Source organism: Dreissena polymorpha, chromosome 5 (genome assembly GCF_020536995.1).
Source record: "Dreissena polymorpha isolate Duluth1 chromosome 5, UMN_Dpol_1.0, whole genome shotgun sequence".
Taxonomy (NCBI): Eukaryota; Metazoa; Mollusca; class Bivalvia; order Myida; family Dreissenidae; genus Dreissena; species Dreissena polymorpha.
Window position 1 is genome coordinate 90751678 of NC_068359.1, and position 21603 is coordinate 90773280.

The 21603-nt window shown below is 36.9% G+C and overlaps 1 protein-coding gene across 1 annotated transcript; it reads right to left on the reverse strand.

Moving 5' to 3' along the window:
* Nucleotides 1–2100: 2100 nt before the first annotated feature.
* On the reverse strand, nucleotides 2101–9879 carry LOC127831896 (protein odd-skipped-related 2-like). Its single transcript, XM_052356974.1, has 7 exons — nucleotides 9796–9879; nucleotides 7258–7635; nucleotides 6959–7121; nucleotides 5018–5119; nucleotides 3127–3282; nucleotides 2650–2746; nucleotides 2101–2349 (listed from the first exon to the last, which is right to left on the reverse strand). The coding sequence occupies exons 2-7, from the start codon at nucleotides 7580–7582 to the stop codon at nucleotides 2200–2202; spliced, it is 993 nt and encodes a 330-aa protein (XP_052212934.1). The 5' UTR covers nucleotides 7583–7635; nucleotides 9796–9879; the 3' UTR covers nucleotides 2101–2199.
* Between the last annotated feature and the right edge of the window lie 11724 nt (nucleotides 9880–21603).

Below are 21603 nucleotides of genomic sequence, written 5' to 3' on the forward strand. Positions count from 1 at the left end.
CACTCTTGAAAGCGGTACTAATATGTTGGTTATTTTTACGTATTTGTTCCATGATTTGTTTCCCTCAAATTAAATTAACGATTCGGATATTGATTGCCCGCAAGGAGTCCCTTTGTCTGTAGGTTTGTCAAATGTTATAATTTGGTGGAGCGTTCTACTTTCAAATGTCTCAAGCGAGTGAATTACAACTTTAACGTATATTATCACCAGATCAAGTGCAGTTGTGCAAGACACCTTTTCAGCTCATTCCCGAGTTATTTGACCTTGAACATCTGAAAAAGCGCTAAGGCTTAATAGTCACGTGTGCCAGTGTTCATGCCTTTGGTTCATGCCAATATATGTGTTTCCCGGCCGCAAAGGCGCTCATTCACTTTGGAGATGTGCTGAGCAATTACGTAATTACAGTGGCCTACTCAAAAATGTATTTTAATATTTTTTCTCAGATAGTTTTCATAACAAATGTCACTGTTGCATGCACGGGTCATCATTTTAGGATCTCGACTGTTTACACTTTTTCCCGATCAGTGACCACCAGGGGATTACACATGATATATATTAGACAAAAACAACTATTTCGTGTTTTATAAGTATGTATATTATTATCAATTTAACAATGGCATTTACATATAACTATAAAGATCAAAATTAAAGCAGCTCATTTCGTACATAATAGTATAACATAATATTTAAAATCACAATCAAGCAAAACATAACAGCACAAATGTTGTATAGGTGATCTACAGGATAAACAGGCGGGTTGCACTAACTGAAGGGTTGCACCGTCTTCATGGAGTAGATAGGATCGGGTTGCAAACCCTACAGGTTCTATGGAAGGGATAGGCGGGCTGCATCACCTTCAAGAGGACAGAGAGGCGGTTTGCACTAACCACATGGGTGTGGGGGGAGAGGCGGGTTGCACCACCTACATGGGGAAAAGGAGAGTCGGCTTCCACCATCAACATGGAGAGAGAGTCGTGTAACGCCATCTACATTGGGGATAGAGGAGAGTTGCACCTTCTACAGGGGTGAGAGGCGGTTTGCACCATGTACATTGGGTAGATGTACACCATTAACAGGGAAAGAGAGTCGTGTAACGCCATCTACATTGGGGATAGAGGATTGTTGCACCAATTTCAGGGGGAGAGGCGAGTTGCACTATTTACGGGGGGGTGGGCGATTGCATCTTGTACAATGTGAAGGGTCGTGCTGCACCATCGCCCGGTGAAGGGACAGGAGCGACCCGGGGGGAGAGAAGAGGGTTGCACCATATACAGAGGTAGAGGCGGGACTGTTTCCAGATGGGGGCAGAGGGCGTATTGCACCATTAACATAAAAATCGCCTTCAACTTTTTACCGCAGACATGTCCATAGAATGTATAAGAATAGATTAGCATTGATATGAAGAACTTATACCAATTGTGCATTCAAGGGGCCTTTTCACGGTTGGGTAAATTGACAAAATTGAAAAAAGTTGATTCAGATTCGCAAATTTTCGTATTAGTTATGATATTTGTGAGGAAACAGTAATACTGAACATTTACCATGCTCTAAAATAGCCATTAAATGCATCTTTTGACGATTAAAAAACCCGAAAATTATAAAGCGTTGCAACGCGAAACGAGTTTATAATTTGGAGAGTTCTGTTGTTGTCGTAATATTTTGTGAAACTACGAGGTTTGGTTATATGAAGTATAAAATACAGCTGATATTGTATCCGGAAGGATGGCCGAGTGGTCTAAATGGTAGGCTTTTTACTCCAAGACTCCAGGGGTCAGTGGTTCGAGCCCTGCTGAGGATTACTTTTTTATCTATTTTAAATTTTATTCTTGATTTTTTACTGGAGCTTTTTTCATCCAATATTTACATTTATCAATATAAAGCATTTAATGACAAACTTCAAAACATGCCAATTTCTGTGAAAAGGCCCCTTTAATTAGTAATAAACATGTTATAGTATTCATGGATTATTATAACTAAAAGTTTGATACGACATTTATTATTTAATACAATTTTAATTAATAATCATTTTAATTTTTATTATAATTTTATATATTTATAAAAAAAAATAAAAAAGTTACATAAAATAAATACAGTTGCAAAAATACTGCTCGTTTATGATGAAACAACAAAAGAAACATATATGAAATAAAATAAATATAATGATATTTACAGAATACATGTACATGTGATTTGTCTTGTTTATGTCTGTTCTTGTTTAACATGTAAACTCGACACCTCTATCTTGATATTTTTCTCAAGTGGAACAATTGATCGGGGAAGACCGGGTGTTGGCACCGAGAGTTTTGAACCACGTGAGGATTTCAAGAGTATTGACCCGTCTGGTGAGCTCTGAAACAGTCAACCAAAACAGATAAGGTAAGGAAGAAGATTGATATTTCTTTCAGTTATAACTCTATAGAAACAAGTTCTAAACGTATATAGTAAAGATGACATACCGGTAATTATCAATAAATAAAGACCTAGGCCAAGAAGCGCGTTACTTATTTAGAACTTTTAGAAGTCCCTATAAAAAGTGATCCGTATAGCAGAAGATCATCGCGGTGGGAATGTTCATGTTAACTGGACAGACAGATCGCGGTGGGAATGTTCATGTTAACTGGACAGACAGATCCCATTTCCAGTACAGACCTGGTGTAGGGTCCTGTGTACTGCCAGTGTTCTGGACTGACAAAACCCCTTTCCGCACTCCATACACTTGAACGGTTTCTCCTTGGAATGGATGTACCTAAGGACATGGGAAATAGGCATTACATCAACTTTTAATAATACTAAATATCGACACGTCTGTTCACTGTCGATGTTTTCGGAAAAAGGTGATCGTTATTTATTTCCGTATGAATGGACTGTGTGTCGGGAGGAATTATTAATCGTCCGTAGAAAGTGGAAGTCGTCTTACAGCAAATCAGCGCTGTCATGGGTTGGATGAATTAATTCGTGTTTATTATATATTTATGTATAGCATTAATTAAACAAAGTTTGAATAATTTTTTAATAGATAAAACTATTGTTAAAAATAATTTTAAAACAGATTTACTCAATTTGACAATGCATATAATACTCCAATACAAAATACAACATGAACTTGGCGCCGCTTCCGTGACGTACCTGTGATCCCGCAGATGGTCCTGTCTCCGGAACGCCTTGCCGCAGATATCGCACGAGTACGGCCGTTCGTCTGTGTGTGTTCGCTCGTGGATGAGCAGGTTGTACGATTTGGTGAAGTGACGCCCGCAGTACTTGCACACAAACTCCTTCTTTGTCCTACGATACAAGAGATCCGAGTAAATGTGTTGTCAATATCACTTTCATTTGCAGTCAACAGAACAGAGACGGTTAAGTAATTTACTTCTTAAATAAAGTTGAATATGGTATTTAAAATATTACTCCATTTATATGTTAGTTGGGATTGAACATTGTTTTTTATTTAGGTGTTTACTCTGTTTCAAGCGTTACCTTAGTTTTGCGATGACATAATTTACCAAGAAATCAAACATGTCAATAATATGTGTCAATATTAAAGGATTCAATAAAATTAACATTTTTTACCACTAACAAACTAACAAACAAAATGTTCGACATTGAATCATTCACGAAAATCGAAATACTGATAATAATAATAATCGACTAATTGACAACTGAAATCATGACGAGCTAAAATTCCATTTAATATGCACAAACTAAATCCGTGATATGTTTGTAACATGTTTAACTGTTTGTCGGGAAGCAGGCACTTTGTTTATTGAGCAGTTACGTAAACAATACACATATTCAGATGCATCTTTTTGAAACTTATGTTTATTGCGATTTCAGATTTGTCTCAACATACAGACGCTTTAATAATGGCCACGCACAATAATCATAACGTTAATGTATTAAAACATTCTAAATCATTTTATGTAAGAGTAAAGTCTCTTGCTCTTGAATTTGTTATCAATTAAAAGTAGTCCGCGGCGTAGTAGTTCATTCCGGTTAGACAGTTTCGTTTATAACTCTTCGCAATCACTCTCCATTTCAGCAAATTAAGACCACCGGGTTATCACCAGAACAAATTGGTGATAAACAAGTAGTCGCCGGCAAAAAGGCTAGTCTGCACTATAATTGTTTTCATGCTTTGAATTTTAATTTCCCGTCATTTCCCCATTCAAATAATTTCGTGCACCGAGTCAATTACCGAATTAAGGTTCCCAATATAATTCTGTCACTTCTGTTTTTGAAGTTAATTAGAATGGGCGACAGTGCCTCGGCGGTGAGAGGTGTGCCTTCAGAGTGTCGCGTACTGAGTCTATTAGTGCTGTAGTTGGGCGTATATTGTCAACATGTGCTATTGTTCAGCTATATAATATTGCAAATATCAATTTACATTCATTGTGTTTATAGAACATGGACACAGTTGCAGTTTCATTGGAAGATGTGTCTACTGAGTTAGGTCAATCAGAGTTTATTAGTGATCTAATTGTCATTTACAAAATGTAGTCTGCTGACATTTTTGTAATTTATTACATGGTGTAACTTGTTTTATATGTTATACAAATATGGCGAATATTGTCATCTTGAACACGTGTAATAAAGCCTTTTGGTCGTTTTCATTAGCTTCGGTTTGTTTTACTTACTAATTGCGTTATGTTTTTATTTGCTGAAATTAGGCTGCAACGTCAAATGATGTTAAACAATTTAAACAATTTTGCGGCTTATCATGCGTTTACGTAAATATTAATTATATTCGCCTATATAAATTCGTGCGTTTTTATGTCATGAAATAATATATTATACATGTCCTGGACAACTGAAGGTAATTTCTCCAAAGGGCTAGCTCACTAACAAAATTCATTAACCCGTCCGATAGAATATCTTAGGAAATGAATGCTCGTGCCAGATCCCAAATATACACATTGGAACAATATTACATACACATACATAGATGCAAATAACATTATACCCAGAACACCTGTTATGTTACATGTAGAAATCTCGTTTTCAACTAGAGAAGCGTGCATACCTTGCCGGACCCCGGCCCCTCGCTCTCTTGACCGGCTCAGTTGCGGCCTTGGACAATCCCTGATGAGCTATCGGCCGAAAACTACTCGTCAACGGGTTGAATCTGACAAACACAAAAGTAAGTACTTGTTCAAACAAGAACTAGAGCTTTGTAACAGACGTGACGAATACCCCCACCGCCGCATTGACACAGACTATTTTGCATAGTGTGTTCACAAAAAAACAGCGGACACCATGCACAATGTTTAAAACGCACTAAGTGACCCCGTGACCTAGTTTTTGACCTGCCATGACCCATGTTCGAACTTGGCCTAACCATCATCTAGACACAACTTCTGACCAAGTTTGGTGAAGCTCCTGATGAAAACTACTTGAATTAGAGAGCGGACACTTAAAGGGGCCTTTTCACAGAAATTGGCATGTTTTGAAGTTTGTCATTAAATGCTTTATATTGATAAATGTAAATATTGGATGAAAAAAGCTCCAGTAAAAAATCAAGAATAAAATTTAAAATAGATAAAAAAGTAATCCTCAGCAGGGCTCGAACCACTGACCCCTGGAGTCTTGGAGTAAAAAGCCTACCATTTAGACCACTCGGCCATCCTTCCGGATACAATATCAGCTGTATTTTATACTTCATATAACCAAACCTCGTAGTTTCACAAAATATTACGACAACAACAGAACTCTCCAAATTATAAACTCGTTTCGCGTTGCAACACTTTATAATTTTTTTTAATTTTGTCAATTTACCCAAACGTGAAAAGGCCCCTTAAAGGGATCTTTTCACGGTTTGGTAAATTGACAAAATTGAAAAAAGTTGTTTCAGATTCGCAAATTTTCGTTTTAGTTATAATATTTGTGAGGACACAGTATTACTGAACATTTACCATAGTCCAATATAGCCATTATATGTATCGTTTGACGATTTGAAAACCTAAAAATTATAAAGCGTTGCAACGCGAAACGATTGAATAATTTGGAGAGTTCTGTTGTTGTCGTTTAAATTTACGAAACTACGAAGATTGCTTATATATGGTATAAAAATTCTTATACTGTGTATACCCGGCGGAATAGCCGAGAGGGTTAATGCGTTTTTACTTCAGACTAACTCCAGGACTCCGGGGGTCCCTGGTACCGGCTACTTATTTTTCCTTTTTTTAATTGTATTCTTGATTTTTTACTGGAGCTTTTAAGATCCAATGTTCACATTTATCAATATAAAGCATTTAATGACAAACTTCAAAATATGCCAAAATATGTGAAAAGGCCCCTTTAATACAGAACGACAGACCGACCGACCGACAATCTCACTCCTATATACCCCCCTAAACTTCATGTGTGGGGTATAATAATGTTAAAGGGGCCTTTTCACGTTTTGGTAAATTGACAAAACTAAAAAAAGTTGTTTCAGATTCGCAAATTTTCGTTTCAGTTATGATATTTGTGAGGAAATAGTAATACTGAACATTTACATGCTCTAACATGTCCATTATATGCATCTTTTAACGATTTGAAAACCTGAAAATTATAAAGCGTTGCAACGCGAAACGATAGAATAATTTGGAAAGTTCTGTTGGTGTCGTTTTATTTGGTGAAACTACGAGAATTGCTTATACAAAGTATAAAATACATTCCTTCAGAGCATGAGCACGGATGGCCGAGTGGTCTAAGAAAAAGACTTTTACTCCATGACTCCAGGGGTCAGTGGTTCGAGACCGGTCGAGGGTTACTTTTTTTCTTTTTTTAAATTGTATTCTTGTTTTGTACTGAAGATTTTTAGGTCTAATGTTTAAATGTATCAATGTAAAGCATTTAATAACAAACTTCACTACATTCCAAAATATGTGAAAATGCCCCTTTGATGGGGTTTATTTCACTAAAAAAGTTTTTCATTTCTCAGCATATTGTTGATTTTAACAATCAGAGATTATTTCTATACCTCAGGGAACCTGTATTTATTAAAGCTCGGCTAAAAATCTGGGCGTCGCCTCCGTGAGAGTCCCCGGAAGTAGCAGCGGTGCCGTTCCCATCATCCTCGGTGGCGGCCTTAGCGAGATGAGCGAAATCGAACTTCGGTCGCGGCTTGGCAGGACATGGTTTGTCTGAAATGATTATCGATCGATTAATGAGTGTACTCGTTGTATGACATAAATCATCACTATTAACAAATTCAATTTCAGATTTTATTTACCACTGGCCGAATAAAAAATTCAGAGCAAATCGTATGCCGACATATACCTGATTGTTTGCTCTTCATGGACAAATCCAGCGAGCCATTGCATCGGTCTGGTGACAAGGCAGGGTCGGACGAGATGCCACTGTCACGAGACTTCGGCGAAGATCTAACATTACTAAACGAGAACTGGCACATGGACGACATCAGGTTGTGTGACGTCAAACAATTATAATAGTTCAAGTTATTCAAGGCCAGTGTATTGAGAGCCCATGGTGTGTGCAGTTGTTCTGCGCTCCCCGTGTAATGGAGCGCCTGGTACGGGTACTGGTAGAGAAAGTCCGTGGTCGGCGGGTACAGCGGGAGGGAGAGACCTGACACGCTCACCATCTTCAAGTAGTGTTCTAAGTAGTTGACGGAGCTTCCGGTAGGATCGCAGACGTCTGAAACAATGAGCCATGCAGAACTGTTTGCTACCCCGCAATAAAACATTTCATGTAACCAACATCCGTTCTAGTAACAAACTGAATGGCATGTTCGTTCATAAATGTTCAATCCCTATGTGATTATTATTTATGATACTCACTAGAGCTTTGTTGTTTAAATTCTAACATGTAATTTTAATTTTTCTTTTTTCTAAACAAAAATAGTCTTTAGAAATAAACTGTTATCTCCTGCTTATTTCATGTACAAAAACTTTCTTTCTGAATAATTGTTCAATTTCATGATATTTTGTGCGCAGCATTATACATTTGCACAAACCGGATTTTTTTCTTTGACATTTACAGCATTTAAATTATTTGTAACTATAATTCGGTTTTTCTTCTATCGAACAAATGTTATTACAGTTAGGATTGAAAATCGCATCGTTGTATACTTTTTTAAGCGTCAGGCTAAAACCATCGCGCACCAAGTGCGTTACAGACTCGAACTGTCAGCCGACGTATCAGCGACTGTAGCAGCCGACATTGCGTCTGTCAGCAGAAAGACCAACGCGTGGTTCCCGCACGAGCTCACGCGCTACCACCAGGAGTGTCAATAGACGAGTGCGTGGCGACTACTGTCAAACACATTCCTGTTCTCTTGTGTTTTAACTTATAAGTCTGACTTAAATTTAAATAATATCGGATTCATTACAAATATATGTTGACAGATTTTTAAATCGACGATTGTTCATTGTATACAATATAAAGAAGCAGTATACATGTATATATTTATATATAAACTACACTCTGAGCAAGGAATTAAACTGGAAAAAAATATTGTTTTGTTTATAATTATTTATTATTTAATTAATAACGAAAGCAAATCATTTAATGATTTTAATTTCTCTAAAAATCTTTTGCAAAAATAATTTCCGTTATTGTTGGTAAAGATATATTACTTTCTCAAATTTAGATATAACGGTGCATTAGTGAAAAAAAAGAAAACCAACGCATCTTCGACCGTGTCTAAAATACTAGTAGTAAAACAAATCCGATTAATCAATTTGCCCTCATACGTTTACTTTGTATGTCGATGACCTAGGCTAAGAACGAACGGACGAGCGAGCGAAATAAATAAATAAATATATGAATGAATGAATAAATGAATGAATGAATGAATGAATGAATGAATGAATAAATAAATGAATGAATGAATGAATGAATGAATGAATGAATGAATGAATGAATGAATGAATTAATGAATGAATGAATGAATGAATAAATAAATAAATAAATATATGAATCAATGAATCAATGAATCAATGAATAAATAAATGAATAAATAAATAAATAAATAAATAAATAAACATTTTTAGCGTCCCACTATGGTAGAATATATTCAATATGCATGGTCAGCAGTGCGAATTAATTGTGGTAACCACTTGAATTACCGTAACATCGGCTTTATCTTATTTTATGGTACTTTATGGAATGAACAACTGATAAAGTATCAAACGGGAAACAATTAACTATGTACTGTCTTTTGAAATCGAAGAACATTCATCCCACAATCGATACCAATGAACGGTTACACAAATTAGAGACTTTATTCCAAGATTTGGCATATCTTTGCAGGATAACAAAACCCTAAAAAGTGTGTAGCATTATGTTATAATTATATTGAATATGCGCATTAACAACAAAAGGTCCGGATCAGCCCTACCGTTTTGTTAAGCAGTAACAAAAACAACGATAATAATAATAATCATAATAATAATAATAATAATTATTATTATTATAAGAATAAAACATAAATAATAATAAATAATAATAATAATAATAATAATAATAATAATAATAATAATAATAATAATAATAATAATAACAATAATAATAATAATAATAATAATAATAATAATAATAAAAATAATAATATTAATAATTAGAGTTAAAATATTAATGTAAGTTGTCAGTAATATACCAAAGTATTTACCAACAGTAAAGCATCCAATAATAACAGCTATACTAAGAAAGATTTAAACTATGGAATATATATTTTTGTAACACTTTCATATAAACATACGTTTAATTGTTAAGGCGATTTTTTACCTAGTACCATCCTAATAAAATACATTAATTATTATTATTGCTATTGTGTACATATACATAGAACTATACCTTTCTGTCCCAAATACTTAAATCCTAAAGTATAAGCCAACAACTTTCGCGGAAAACAATTGAAATATGTTCACTGTTCAAAAGAGGACTATATATTTACGCGGAAGCCACCTGTTCTAGCGGAAGGTAGTTCGGCCAACGCTGATTGGTAGTTGAAGTGAGTACCTTATCACCGTTCCGATATCACTGCGCCAGATAATCTGCACAGTGTCGCGGTTTATTTGTTTATTGTCGGTGAGTTATGAGTTAAAACAATGCGCTGCGAAATACCAGATCCCGAATTTGACACTTAAAGGACCAAGAAAAATATTTGAGAGGTCAATTTTTAATGGGTGGCATGAGATCAGTTAAATTGCCGCATTGCTTTCGTTTGATACATACACGAACTCAGTTAAGATGCGTTTTAGATGGTTTATCAAAATGTATGACGGAGATCATTGACGCGAGGCTTCCAAGCCTCACCCCTTTCAGTACCGATAAGTTACCCTTATACATAAACGTATTCCGGCTTTAAAAGAAGTATAAACACTCTAGATCTATCTTGTTAAGTTGTTTTAATGTAACAGAACGATGGCAATGAAATAAATTTCAAATAAAACCCGTCTTTAGTGTTCGCCACCACACACTATCTTCCAGTCTAATTTTGATTCAGAGGTTTAGTTTCTCTACTGTCTACATTCTGTAATTACTCAGTGCTCTGTACACAGGGATTTTATAGTACCGAAACGCCTAAACCGTCTTGTGCTTAACAAATAAATTATGAAACATTTAACATTTAATAAGTATGCGTTTAATTCTTTCTTTTAAGTTTAATTTACTTTTTAAAACTTTATTATTCACAGTTCATATCAAATTTCCCCAAAATTATCTTTTAAGCACCTGCAAACTTTAAAGTGACCGTTATACTGAGCTTTTATCCCGTATTAAGTCAATAGGATTCAAATTTTAAACAAATTACTGCCTGATTTAATGTCATTAGTATTCAGTTTAAACCGCGTTTGATTCACAAAAGCGACATCAAAAGGACGGGATATTTTATTTCGCACCGCGGGACTTTTGCAGATAGGCTACATTAGAAATGGGTTCGGAACGAATAGTGAAATGTGCAAGGTTTGTCATGCTGAAACTTTACGAGATCGCACGAGACTCATAAATAACAATGGTGACTGCTCCTTCTGCCAGTAAGTATAGGCTGATCGTGATGACGTCATTATAATTCGCCTGTTTAATCCCGATTGTAGACTACCCGCCTCGCTTCGTATAGTCACACTGTAGTTAATAAACTAGACACCCTCTTTTGTGTTTTTAGCTCACCTGGGCAGAACGTGATCTCTTGCGACACATTTGCGAACTCGGTCGAAATATAATTAGAAAAATATGCTCTGACCAAGTTTCATGAATATTGGGCAATACATTCGGCCTCTACAGTGCCCGGAAATAGACATAAAGCGAAACTTCAGCAGAAAAGAAAGTCCTTAATATACAATGCGTTTCTTTAGTAATCAACTGACAGCCAAACAGAATGACATAAAACAAATGCACTTCACACGACATACACGTTCACAACACACAAACATGAAACAAAACTGGAGTCCACTCATTAATTGCACAACCTTCATGAAACTTTCAGAGCATTTGTCCCAATGATATCTCAGCCGACCTTGGAATTGTGTCATGTAGGGAAAAAAGCAGGTCATGAAGTAAATTAAAGAAACGCTTTAAAACATCAAGAGACCAAAATTATTTTCAAATCTTTACGAAACTTGATGAGGAACATGTCTGGTCGAGTTCGAAAAGGAATCACGTGCGGTCTAAAACTAGGCGATTATGTTTTAGTCAAAAATGATTGCGAACACCATAATTGTATACCTCATTTATTGCTCAAACTTCATGAAATAGGTTACACTACGCGTGCAAATCATATCTCGGTCGAATTCGAAACTGATTCATGCGTAGGAGAAAATTTGGTCGCTATGTCAAATTTTTGAAAAAAAAATGTGAACACTCTCGACGCACCTAGCTATGCGCCATATTCATGCAACTTGCTTAGAGCATTTGTTAGAATGATTTCTCGCCGAGTGAGATATAGCCGCGGCCCGTGAAAAAAACATGGCCAGCATGAGTCAGAGCAGTTATTGTATAAGGCTTCAGAAAAAAACATTTGAAGTAATTTGTTTCACTCACAACGAAAATTGCAGAGAACAGAACATTACACAATTGAGTTGTTACGATATCTGGGCTATATTCCCAAATGATTTGGATTTGTACCAACAAAAAGCTTACTGATTTTATGAGCAGTTGATATTAAAAGTTTTCTGATCAAGAAAACACCAGTGATTGCGCGAAAAAGAACAAGACTTATTTAATTAAAGTAAATAAAGTAACACACAAGGTACCGAAAGGTAAATAACATTTTTAACCATGATACATTTTTAAATAAAATTGCTTTACAAAATGCCTGATGGAACGCCCTCAAAATAAACAGACCATCTTATGGCGATAAAAGTAGAACTTCTCACGAAAAGCACGGGACTTGTGAAAATCACAACCCTGGCACATACATACATTTCTAAACAGATCGACAACGAGGTAAGTGCTTGCACTTCAAGAAAACTGTCCAATTCATGCAATATATCCTTCTCGCTTGTCATACAAAATATAATTCTGATTTTCTTCTTATTGACTGAAAAAAAAACGTAGATGCAACCTAAACAAAGATATCAGATTGTTCTAGTGCATAATAGTCCACCGAATCTTGTGAAAAAAAATCGTTTAGTTCAAGATGGAAATTGTTTTCAACAATCTAAGTACATTCTGTAATAATGAAGTAGAAACTAGTATGCACTTGTTCTCGTACTGTCCATATTGTTAAATATATCGTTGAGATTATTCATAGAAGACAAAGCTTACCTTTTCATATTGCAAGAATGGCTACTCAAACATGAATGATTGTAACATGCTGTTCCAATAAATTAAACGGTATCTATTTAATTGTCTGAGAAAAAACTGACACCCTTCAATGCTTGTAAATATTATGAAACACTATTTTGCGTATGTGAAACTAAAACTAAAATAGATGAAGAATTTAGAGACGGGTCTATTGTAAAAATCTATATAGACATCTCCTTTAACAACGTCACTCATCATAACACATTATATAGATTAGGTTAATCACACAAGAATTTTGTTAGTCTGAATTGTTAATGTATTTTACACAACGCAATTCAGCACTTAAGTAACCTTTCCAAGGTGAAATATATTACACATGAAATATATACATGCTTACAACTAAAACTCTATAGTATGCATGTGCAAATTAGTTGTGTTGGTGTAGTTCTTGAAGTACAAAACTTCATAAATGGTATATGAATGTATTTTGTAAATTAAATTAACGTACCTATCAAAACCTGTTCTAACATACTCGTATTTAACGTGCTTGTATATTTGTTTGTGAGATCTTGCGGAAAAATTGTAAATATACACACAAACATAAATAGATAAATACATAAAATATTTCCTTCTGACAGTCGATAAATTAATCTTAAACCTTAAATATACAATTCGGCCAATTGTACTTTTTTAATTTTTATAAAACTGTTTTGACAATGTGTACATTTATTGTCTTAAAGCTTACCGCCTGAGCGTATCGCATGCACACCAGTTTGGTATCGCATCATCAGATTATCATTATATTATTTTAAGTCCAAATCATATTCTCGACAAAAGTTACCGTTGACCAATCTATGCATTCCAAATACTCATTTCCGGATACAATACTGAGTAATGGAGACAATTAAAAGATTACGCTAATGTGATACGATGACGGTGATGAAGGTGTTGGTGTTGGTAATGATGATGACGATGACAATGATAGCGTTGATGCTGAATAACAGAACGTTAATGATCACCTATAGACAGGTAAATAAATGACATTAAATACATATTTATATTGAACTGAATAAGATAAACATTAGTACAAGTTAATAATATATTCAGTTTTATTTAGTTAAAATTAAATCACATTTCAATATGTAAAATGTTTTTATATATTTTTAATTAATCTCCGCATTGTTTTTATGTTCACACATTGAACAAATATAGTTTTCTTTTCTAAATCGTACAGGGAAATTAAACGCATTTATGTAGCTTAATTTCTATGAACTGATTACCAAGAATTTAAATGCTGTCATTGATATGGACGTATCTCATACATACTTCGGTAGTAGTTGTATATATTGATATGGACGTATCTCATACATACTTCGGTAGTAGTTGTATATATTGATATGGACGTATCTCATACATACTTCGGTAGTAGTTGTATATATTTAATGCTAAATAATTTAGTTTTTATGTCAAGTCATGTTATTATAATTATGTAAATAAACAAGTTTCCCTAATCCACTAAAAGTTTAGACTCAGATGCGAGTTTGATTCAGCTAAGGCCCTGTGGTTACCTGGTACCGGAAGTGTGGTGGCTCCTCCGCGTCCTCCGCGATTCACCAAGAAAGACCTGGGCATCTCACCTACTGTCTCCAACGAATATATTATGTCACTATAATAAGATTATAATCCGTTTACTTTCAAAATCAGAATCGTTTACAGCGAAACTTGTATTTCGATTAAGTTAATTGCGCAAATATCCGACCACTGAGCGATACCGTGTTCGAGTTAAAGTGGATTGAATTGGATGCGACTTTTAAACCTGTTTCCGAAACGGTGATTGTTTCAATGCGGAGAGCGACGAAAAGTCTCCTCTATTACGCACATTATATGTATAATTAGTAGGAAGATGTGTTTACTTTGCTGAACTCTGAAATATCGAGTGGACGAATTTACGATTGTTTAGAAATGAGCTGAAGCCTGTTTGTTTACACTGCCATTGACTCGACAGGCTCGACTTACACTTGATGCGGGTCTCGCCTTCAACCGCCGCATGTCCAGTCGGGTACAGATCCCCGGGGCCAGCCCTTCCGGGTGTGTCTCGCAGATCTATTCAGGAGCTGCTAATATACTGGACGTGATTGTCTTTAACAACAGGTACACACATTAAAAACGAAGTATTATTTATTAAAAAGTGAATTCATAACAGAGTGTATTTTACTTTTCTTAATACTTGACAAAAAACACACACAAAGTAGGAATATGAAAGTTAGTCAACAAAGACGATAAGTGCAAACAGCAATATTTCGGTCATTCAACATCTATTAAATATCTTACATCGCCTGATTCCACGTATCCGATAAGCCTGTGCAGTCCGAATATGCTAATCAGAAACGGCACTTTCCGCTTTAATCGACTATTTCGTTTATCAATGGAATTTTCCGTTAAAAGGACGTCTCTTCTAAATGAAAGTCCAATCTAAGCAGAAAGTGTCGTCCGAGATTGGCTTGTGAGGACTGCACATGCAAATATTGGACGACACTTTACGCACATGCATTAAGTCCCGTTTTAAGCGAGATGGATATGGTCGCATTGAATGACTGACAGTCGACTTCATGAGATACATCATATACATCAGAAAGATGGATATCAATTACAAGGAAATCCCTTTTTATTTATGATGTTCTTAAATTGCATTTACCAAATTACATGGAAAGATGCACTTCCCGTGAATGTTCTTTCGCAAAGGCATGCATTACAATGGCGGGGGAGCTCTCATGATTCATAGAGGGCCAACGTCGATCATTTCAACTAGTGGTTAAATACTACATCGTTTGTGTGAATGTTTGTAATTTCATTTGAGGATTGACTTCTCACAACGACGATATATCCCATTCCAACAAGTTATCACCATAATTGGCTTAAACGATCTTCGATTACCTCTTATTTAAAGTGCCGTATTTACCCGAAAGGTGCTAAATTACCCTACATAAACCTTATTTATACGAAATGATGTAAAGACAACAATAAAGTGCCTCGTATTTGCACATGGAGGAGTCAGTGTACTATAAACTTACTAATCAGAGGCACTGATTGTGTTTGGCAGGGTATCGCAGAATGTTGACAGTTCACATTGTCCTCCAATCCATCTAATTGATCAATTCATAAGGTATTACAATGTTAGGGAGACACCACACTCAATTAAACAAGCATATTTGTATTAGTTTGTATGAACATTACCTCAATACAAAAGCAAAGTTTTTTCTCAAACATTTTTATTGATAAAAATGAAACTGCTAGTTACATTTATTGGTAGAGAGTATTTTTTTTGCATATTCATGCGATGACATAATTTAAGGGACCTTTAAACGCATGAAAATTTTCCGATTTATTGGCAATAATCATATAATTAAATTGTATAAATAAAATAAGCAGAAATGGCATAAAAAAAGAGCAAAATTAAAACGTGTGGCATAGAAGTCTACTATATGTATCGCTTTGCTAACGAGTCATAATTGGTTGAAAGAGTGACAACTTAATACAATGGATCTTTCTGTTGTGTTATTGACTACACTTTGAGGGTGTACACGTACAATATACCCTACAATATACCCTACGTAGTTTAAGATTAAAGGCGGAATGGTTGCAAATCGTATAAAAGCCCGCAAAAACGATGGGAGTAGAGGCATTAGTATTGTATACATAAGTCCCGAATTCGAATCACATAATTATGACAACTTAATTTTTGTATCATACCCCATAGTTGAACGTTTACGTGCTTAAATCTTCCACAATAAGGCATTGAGGACAATCTGTGAACAAGTCCATTAACTAGATTTTCATTTTTCATCTGAAAGGAAAATTCCATAAAAGCGGAAAGTGTCGTCCCTGATTAGCCTTTGCGGATTTCACAGGCTAATCCGGAACGCCACTTCACGCCACTTCGCGCCACATGCATTACGCCCAGTTATTAAAGAGCGATGATAATATAGTTTGAATAATGAACTGTGTTGTCAACTCAGGTATCGAGTAAAAAGAGCGGTCAGTAGTAATATACAGTTTCATACGTTCGTTTATATTATGGATATGCTTTAAAACACTGCAAAAATACATGGCATGAACTGGCAATTATAACTCAGCGCTGCTATCCATAAGATGTCATGGTTCAACAGTGACACTTGCTGTTCGCACCACGCACTTTGATTAAACTATATCAACGAATCTACGTTAATAAATTGTGCTCGAATATAACTGGTAAACTTACAGTGTACACGTAAAGAAACTATAAATAATAAGTTGCAAATGAACATGTAAAATAACAGTACACATTCACTCCACCATGACCACTATTATTTGTAAAAGACGTATTATATATAATAATGTACACATATTGGCGTTCATTAGTATTACCGGTATAGGTAACAATGTTAGACTTTCGTGCTCTGGTGCCGATGACTTTGTATTTTTATATAAAAAATAAACTATTATTAAAAGAGATACCATTTTTAAGTATCTGATTAGTGGACAATACCTTTCCGGTACATACAAGTTCAAAGTAGTATTTCAATACGAATTATAACTAAGAAATACAATGTTGGATGTTCTGAAATTCTGTCAACATTCCCAGGTAGTGTGTCAGCATCTAGAAATGTGAAGCACAAACATGTCAAGGTCATAATGACGTGGGTCTACCGAACTGACGGCTGCGTGTTCCGTCCTGTCGGTGTAAGCAGATCGCCTAAAGTGAAACTCACCCGCCCCAGTGACGACACAGTGCCGGCGGGAGGAGCCGCACCATGTTCGGGCGCGGGTATCTGTCTCAGCCTGAACTGGACTTGTCAACATCGCTGTTGACTCATGTTGCCAGATCAGAGGTCTTAAGACAATCAACTTCAAGCGCTAGAGTGGATTGTAATGTAAACCTTAAAAGTTTAAATTTGAACAACGTTTTATACAAAGTAGCGACCTTTTAAGAAACGCTTATGGTCTGTAATGGTCGAAGGCTTCTTTTATTTTGTTTTCATATCAATTGATCTTTGTTTACTCACCGAGTAACTGCTCGCATTTTCTAGTCATTGTGACTATAATTTAACACAATCCGTTTTCTTTTGAAAGTTTGTTGTTAAGACAATTTAATTGTCAACCGCCTTTGAAATATTTCCTTTCACTGTTTTGTGATACTTTTATAGCAATTACTACATCAACAAGCCTTTTATGACCTTGATGTCAGTTACACAAAACAAGATAACTGTTACATTGTAATTTCATTATTATTCTTGAAATATTTCATGGCCAAAAACAAATATAACAAACCGACATGTGCTGTACGTATGGTGGGGGCTTGGGGATCAATACGTTCAAACACGATCTGATTTTGAAGAATATCGTTGAGATTGAGATTGCTATGTAATTAAAAAAAATACTTATTTCAAAAATATAATGAATTGCTAATGATTTCCACATAAAAGCTTAGATCAGATTCTGATTCATTTGAAATTGAAGCCTGTAGATATAAAGAATGCAGTAAGAAGAGTTACTCAAACAAATAAATTTTATAACACTAAGTGATCACCCTGAAATATACAACCAACGTATGAAAGAATACAAAGACAAAGGCATTGCATCAAACATCTGGCAAAGCATAGTCAAAGAAATGGCGTTTCAGGTAAGTGAGAATGGTAATATGCGAATATATATCGTCTGCATATTGTACACTCTATAATCGCTTTTAAAAAGACACAATATATATTTCAAACAAGATATAACGCTAAAAGAAGTCGCTATTTATGTTCTTTTTTGTCTATGGGAGTTCACATATAAGTTGTGATGTCTGTCTAATACGAATAAATCAGTAATGTTTATCAATATAATTATGCTAATTCTCATTAATTCAGCTCTAATTCTCTAACAAGATGGTAGTATGTGTCGTAAGTTTAACGGGTTGTTATGATGGCCCGTGTCCAGTACCTATGTCTGAGTTTCCGTCTACTAACATGCAGTACTGCCGCAGCAGTCATCATACAAAAATGTGTGCTTTTCTAATAACAACATATAAGTTCAAGTACCACCACGTCTGGAATGAGCTTTTTACACGGAAAGGCTTAAATAATAAGCGGATGCATGAAATAGATACTCCGTGTCCGTATACGGAACGCGGACACGGAACGCGGACGCGGAGCGCGGACACGGATTCATGGAAGCCCGGCCTTAGATGAGCGATTTTTCATGGACGCGGACTCAGTACACGGCCGGCAGTCAACATGAAAGGTCGACTTTCAAGCATAGATATTAATGAACAAATAATAAATTTAATAAGGGATCATCCTGAAATATGAAACCAACGTATGAAAGAATACAAAGACAAAGACATTGCATCAAACATCTGGAAACGCATAGCCAACGAAATGTCAATTGATGGCGTTTCAGGTAAGTGAGAATAGTAATATGCAAATATATATCGTATGCCTATTGTACACTCTATAATCGCTTTTCAAAGACACTGTATATATTTCAAACAAGATATAACGCGCTAAGAAGTCGCTATTTATGTTATGATGAATAATCAGACGAAGTAGGTCCTGAACTATTCATCGTTCAGCTCTAATTCTCTAACAAGATGGTAGTATGTGCCGTAAGTTTGACGGTTTCTTATGATGGCACGTGTCCAGTGCCTATTTCTGCGTTTCTATGTCTACTTACATGCAGTACTGCCGCAGCAGTCATCATAAAAAGTGTGTGCTCTTCTAATAACGACATCCTAATCCAAGTACCACCACGTTTGGAATGAGCTTTTTACACGGAAAGGCTATAATAATAAGCGGATGCATGGAATCGATACTCCGTTTCCGTATACGGAACGCAGACACGGAACGCGGACGCGGAGCGCGGACACGGATGCATGGAAACCCGGCGTTATTACTCGGTTGAATAAGAAAATATAGTAAATGTAAATCACCTCAGACACAAAATCGGCGCATACACGCGTTTTCTCTCGTTTTTGCAGCGACGCGGCATTACGCAGTACTGGTATTATGTTGATACCGTTTACAATGTACTTGTAATGATGATAATGAGGTTAATCAAGTACGCGACATCACAAGATTTGATAAGAATGAAAAGTTATATTCTTAAAACTATGAATTTATAATTCTATTGTTTTAATATTTCGAAATAGTACTTATTTCCGTTTTATTTTCATAACTATCCACGCGGTGTTCTTATCTTCGGAGAATGGAGATTTTATGGGTCCCTGAACCTGACATTAATTACAAGCTTATCAGAAACGAGCCATAAATTAATAAGTGTATGAAATTTATAAGTGGGCTCGAAAAGATAATCGCAGGAAAGAATGTACTATTCAAATATGCATTTTTAATTTTAATATAACGGTATTATAAAACTACTGTTGACATTGTTCTCGACTTCTTATTTCGAGAGAACTTCTGAAGAAGTGCTCGTTATTTGGTCCTTAAATCGGATAGATATACGGCTTACTTATGTATAATTGACTCTTGTGAGAATTTTATCTGATTTGCCATCGGTTTCTGGCTGATCTTGATTTATTGCCAGCCGCCTGCGTGATTGGAAAGCGTGACGTGAAAGGTCTGTGCAAAACCACCCCACCTCTGGGCTCAGGTTGTTGGTCGCTGTTAAAACACGTCGGCCAACGTACACATCAACACCCCGGCCAACGAACACACCAACACCCCGGCAAACGTACACACCAACACCCCGGCCAACGTACACACCATCACCCGTGCCAACAAACACATCAAAACCCCGCCCAACGTACACACCAACACCCCGGCAAACGTACATACCAACACCCCGGCCAACGTACACACCAACATCCCGGCAAACGCACACACGAACATCCCGGCAAACGTACACACCAGTACCCCGGCAAACGTACACACAAATACCCCGGCCAACGTACACACCAACATCCCGGCAAACGTACACACCAATACCCCGGCCAACGTACACACCATTACCCCGGCCAACGTACACACCAACACCCCGGCCAACGTACACACCAACAACCCGACCAATGTACACATCAACACCCCGGCCAACGTACACACCAACACCCGGGCCAACGTACACACCAACACCCCGGCCAACGTACACACCAACACCCCGGCCAACGTACACATCAACATCCCGGCCAACGTACACACCAACACCCCGGCCAACGTACACATCAACACCCCGGCCAAAGTACACATCAACATCCCGGCCAACGTACACACCAACACACCGACCAACGTACACACCAACATCCCGGCCAACGTACACACCAACACCCCGGCCAACGTACACATCAACATCCCGGCCAACGTACACACCAACACCCCGGCAAACGTACACATCAACATCCCGGCCAACGTACACACCAACACACCGACCAACGTACACACCAATACCCCGGCAAACGTACACCCCAACACCCCGGCCAACGCACACACCGACATCCCGGCTAACGTACACACCAACACACCGACCAACGTACACACCAATACCCCGGCCAACGTACACACCAACACCCCGGCCAAAGTACACACCAACATCCCGGCTAACGTACACACCAACACCCCGGCCAACGTACACACCAACACCCCGGCCAACGTACACACCAACACCCCGACCAACGTACACATCAACATCCCGGCCAACGTACACACTAACATCCCGACCAACGTACACACAAACACCCGGGCCAACATACACAACAACACCCCGACCAACGTACACATCAACATCCTGGCCAACGTACACACCAACACCCCGACCAACGTACACACCAACGACCCGGCAAACGTACACATCAACACCCCGGCCAACGTACACACCAACACCCCGACCAACATACACACCAACACCCCGGCCAACGTACTCATCAACATCTCGGCCAACGTACACACC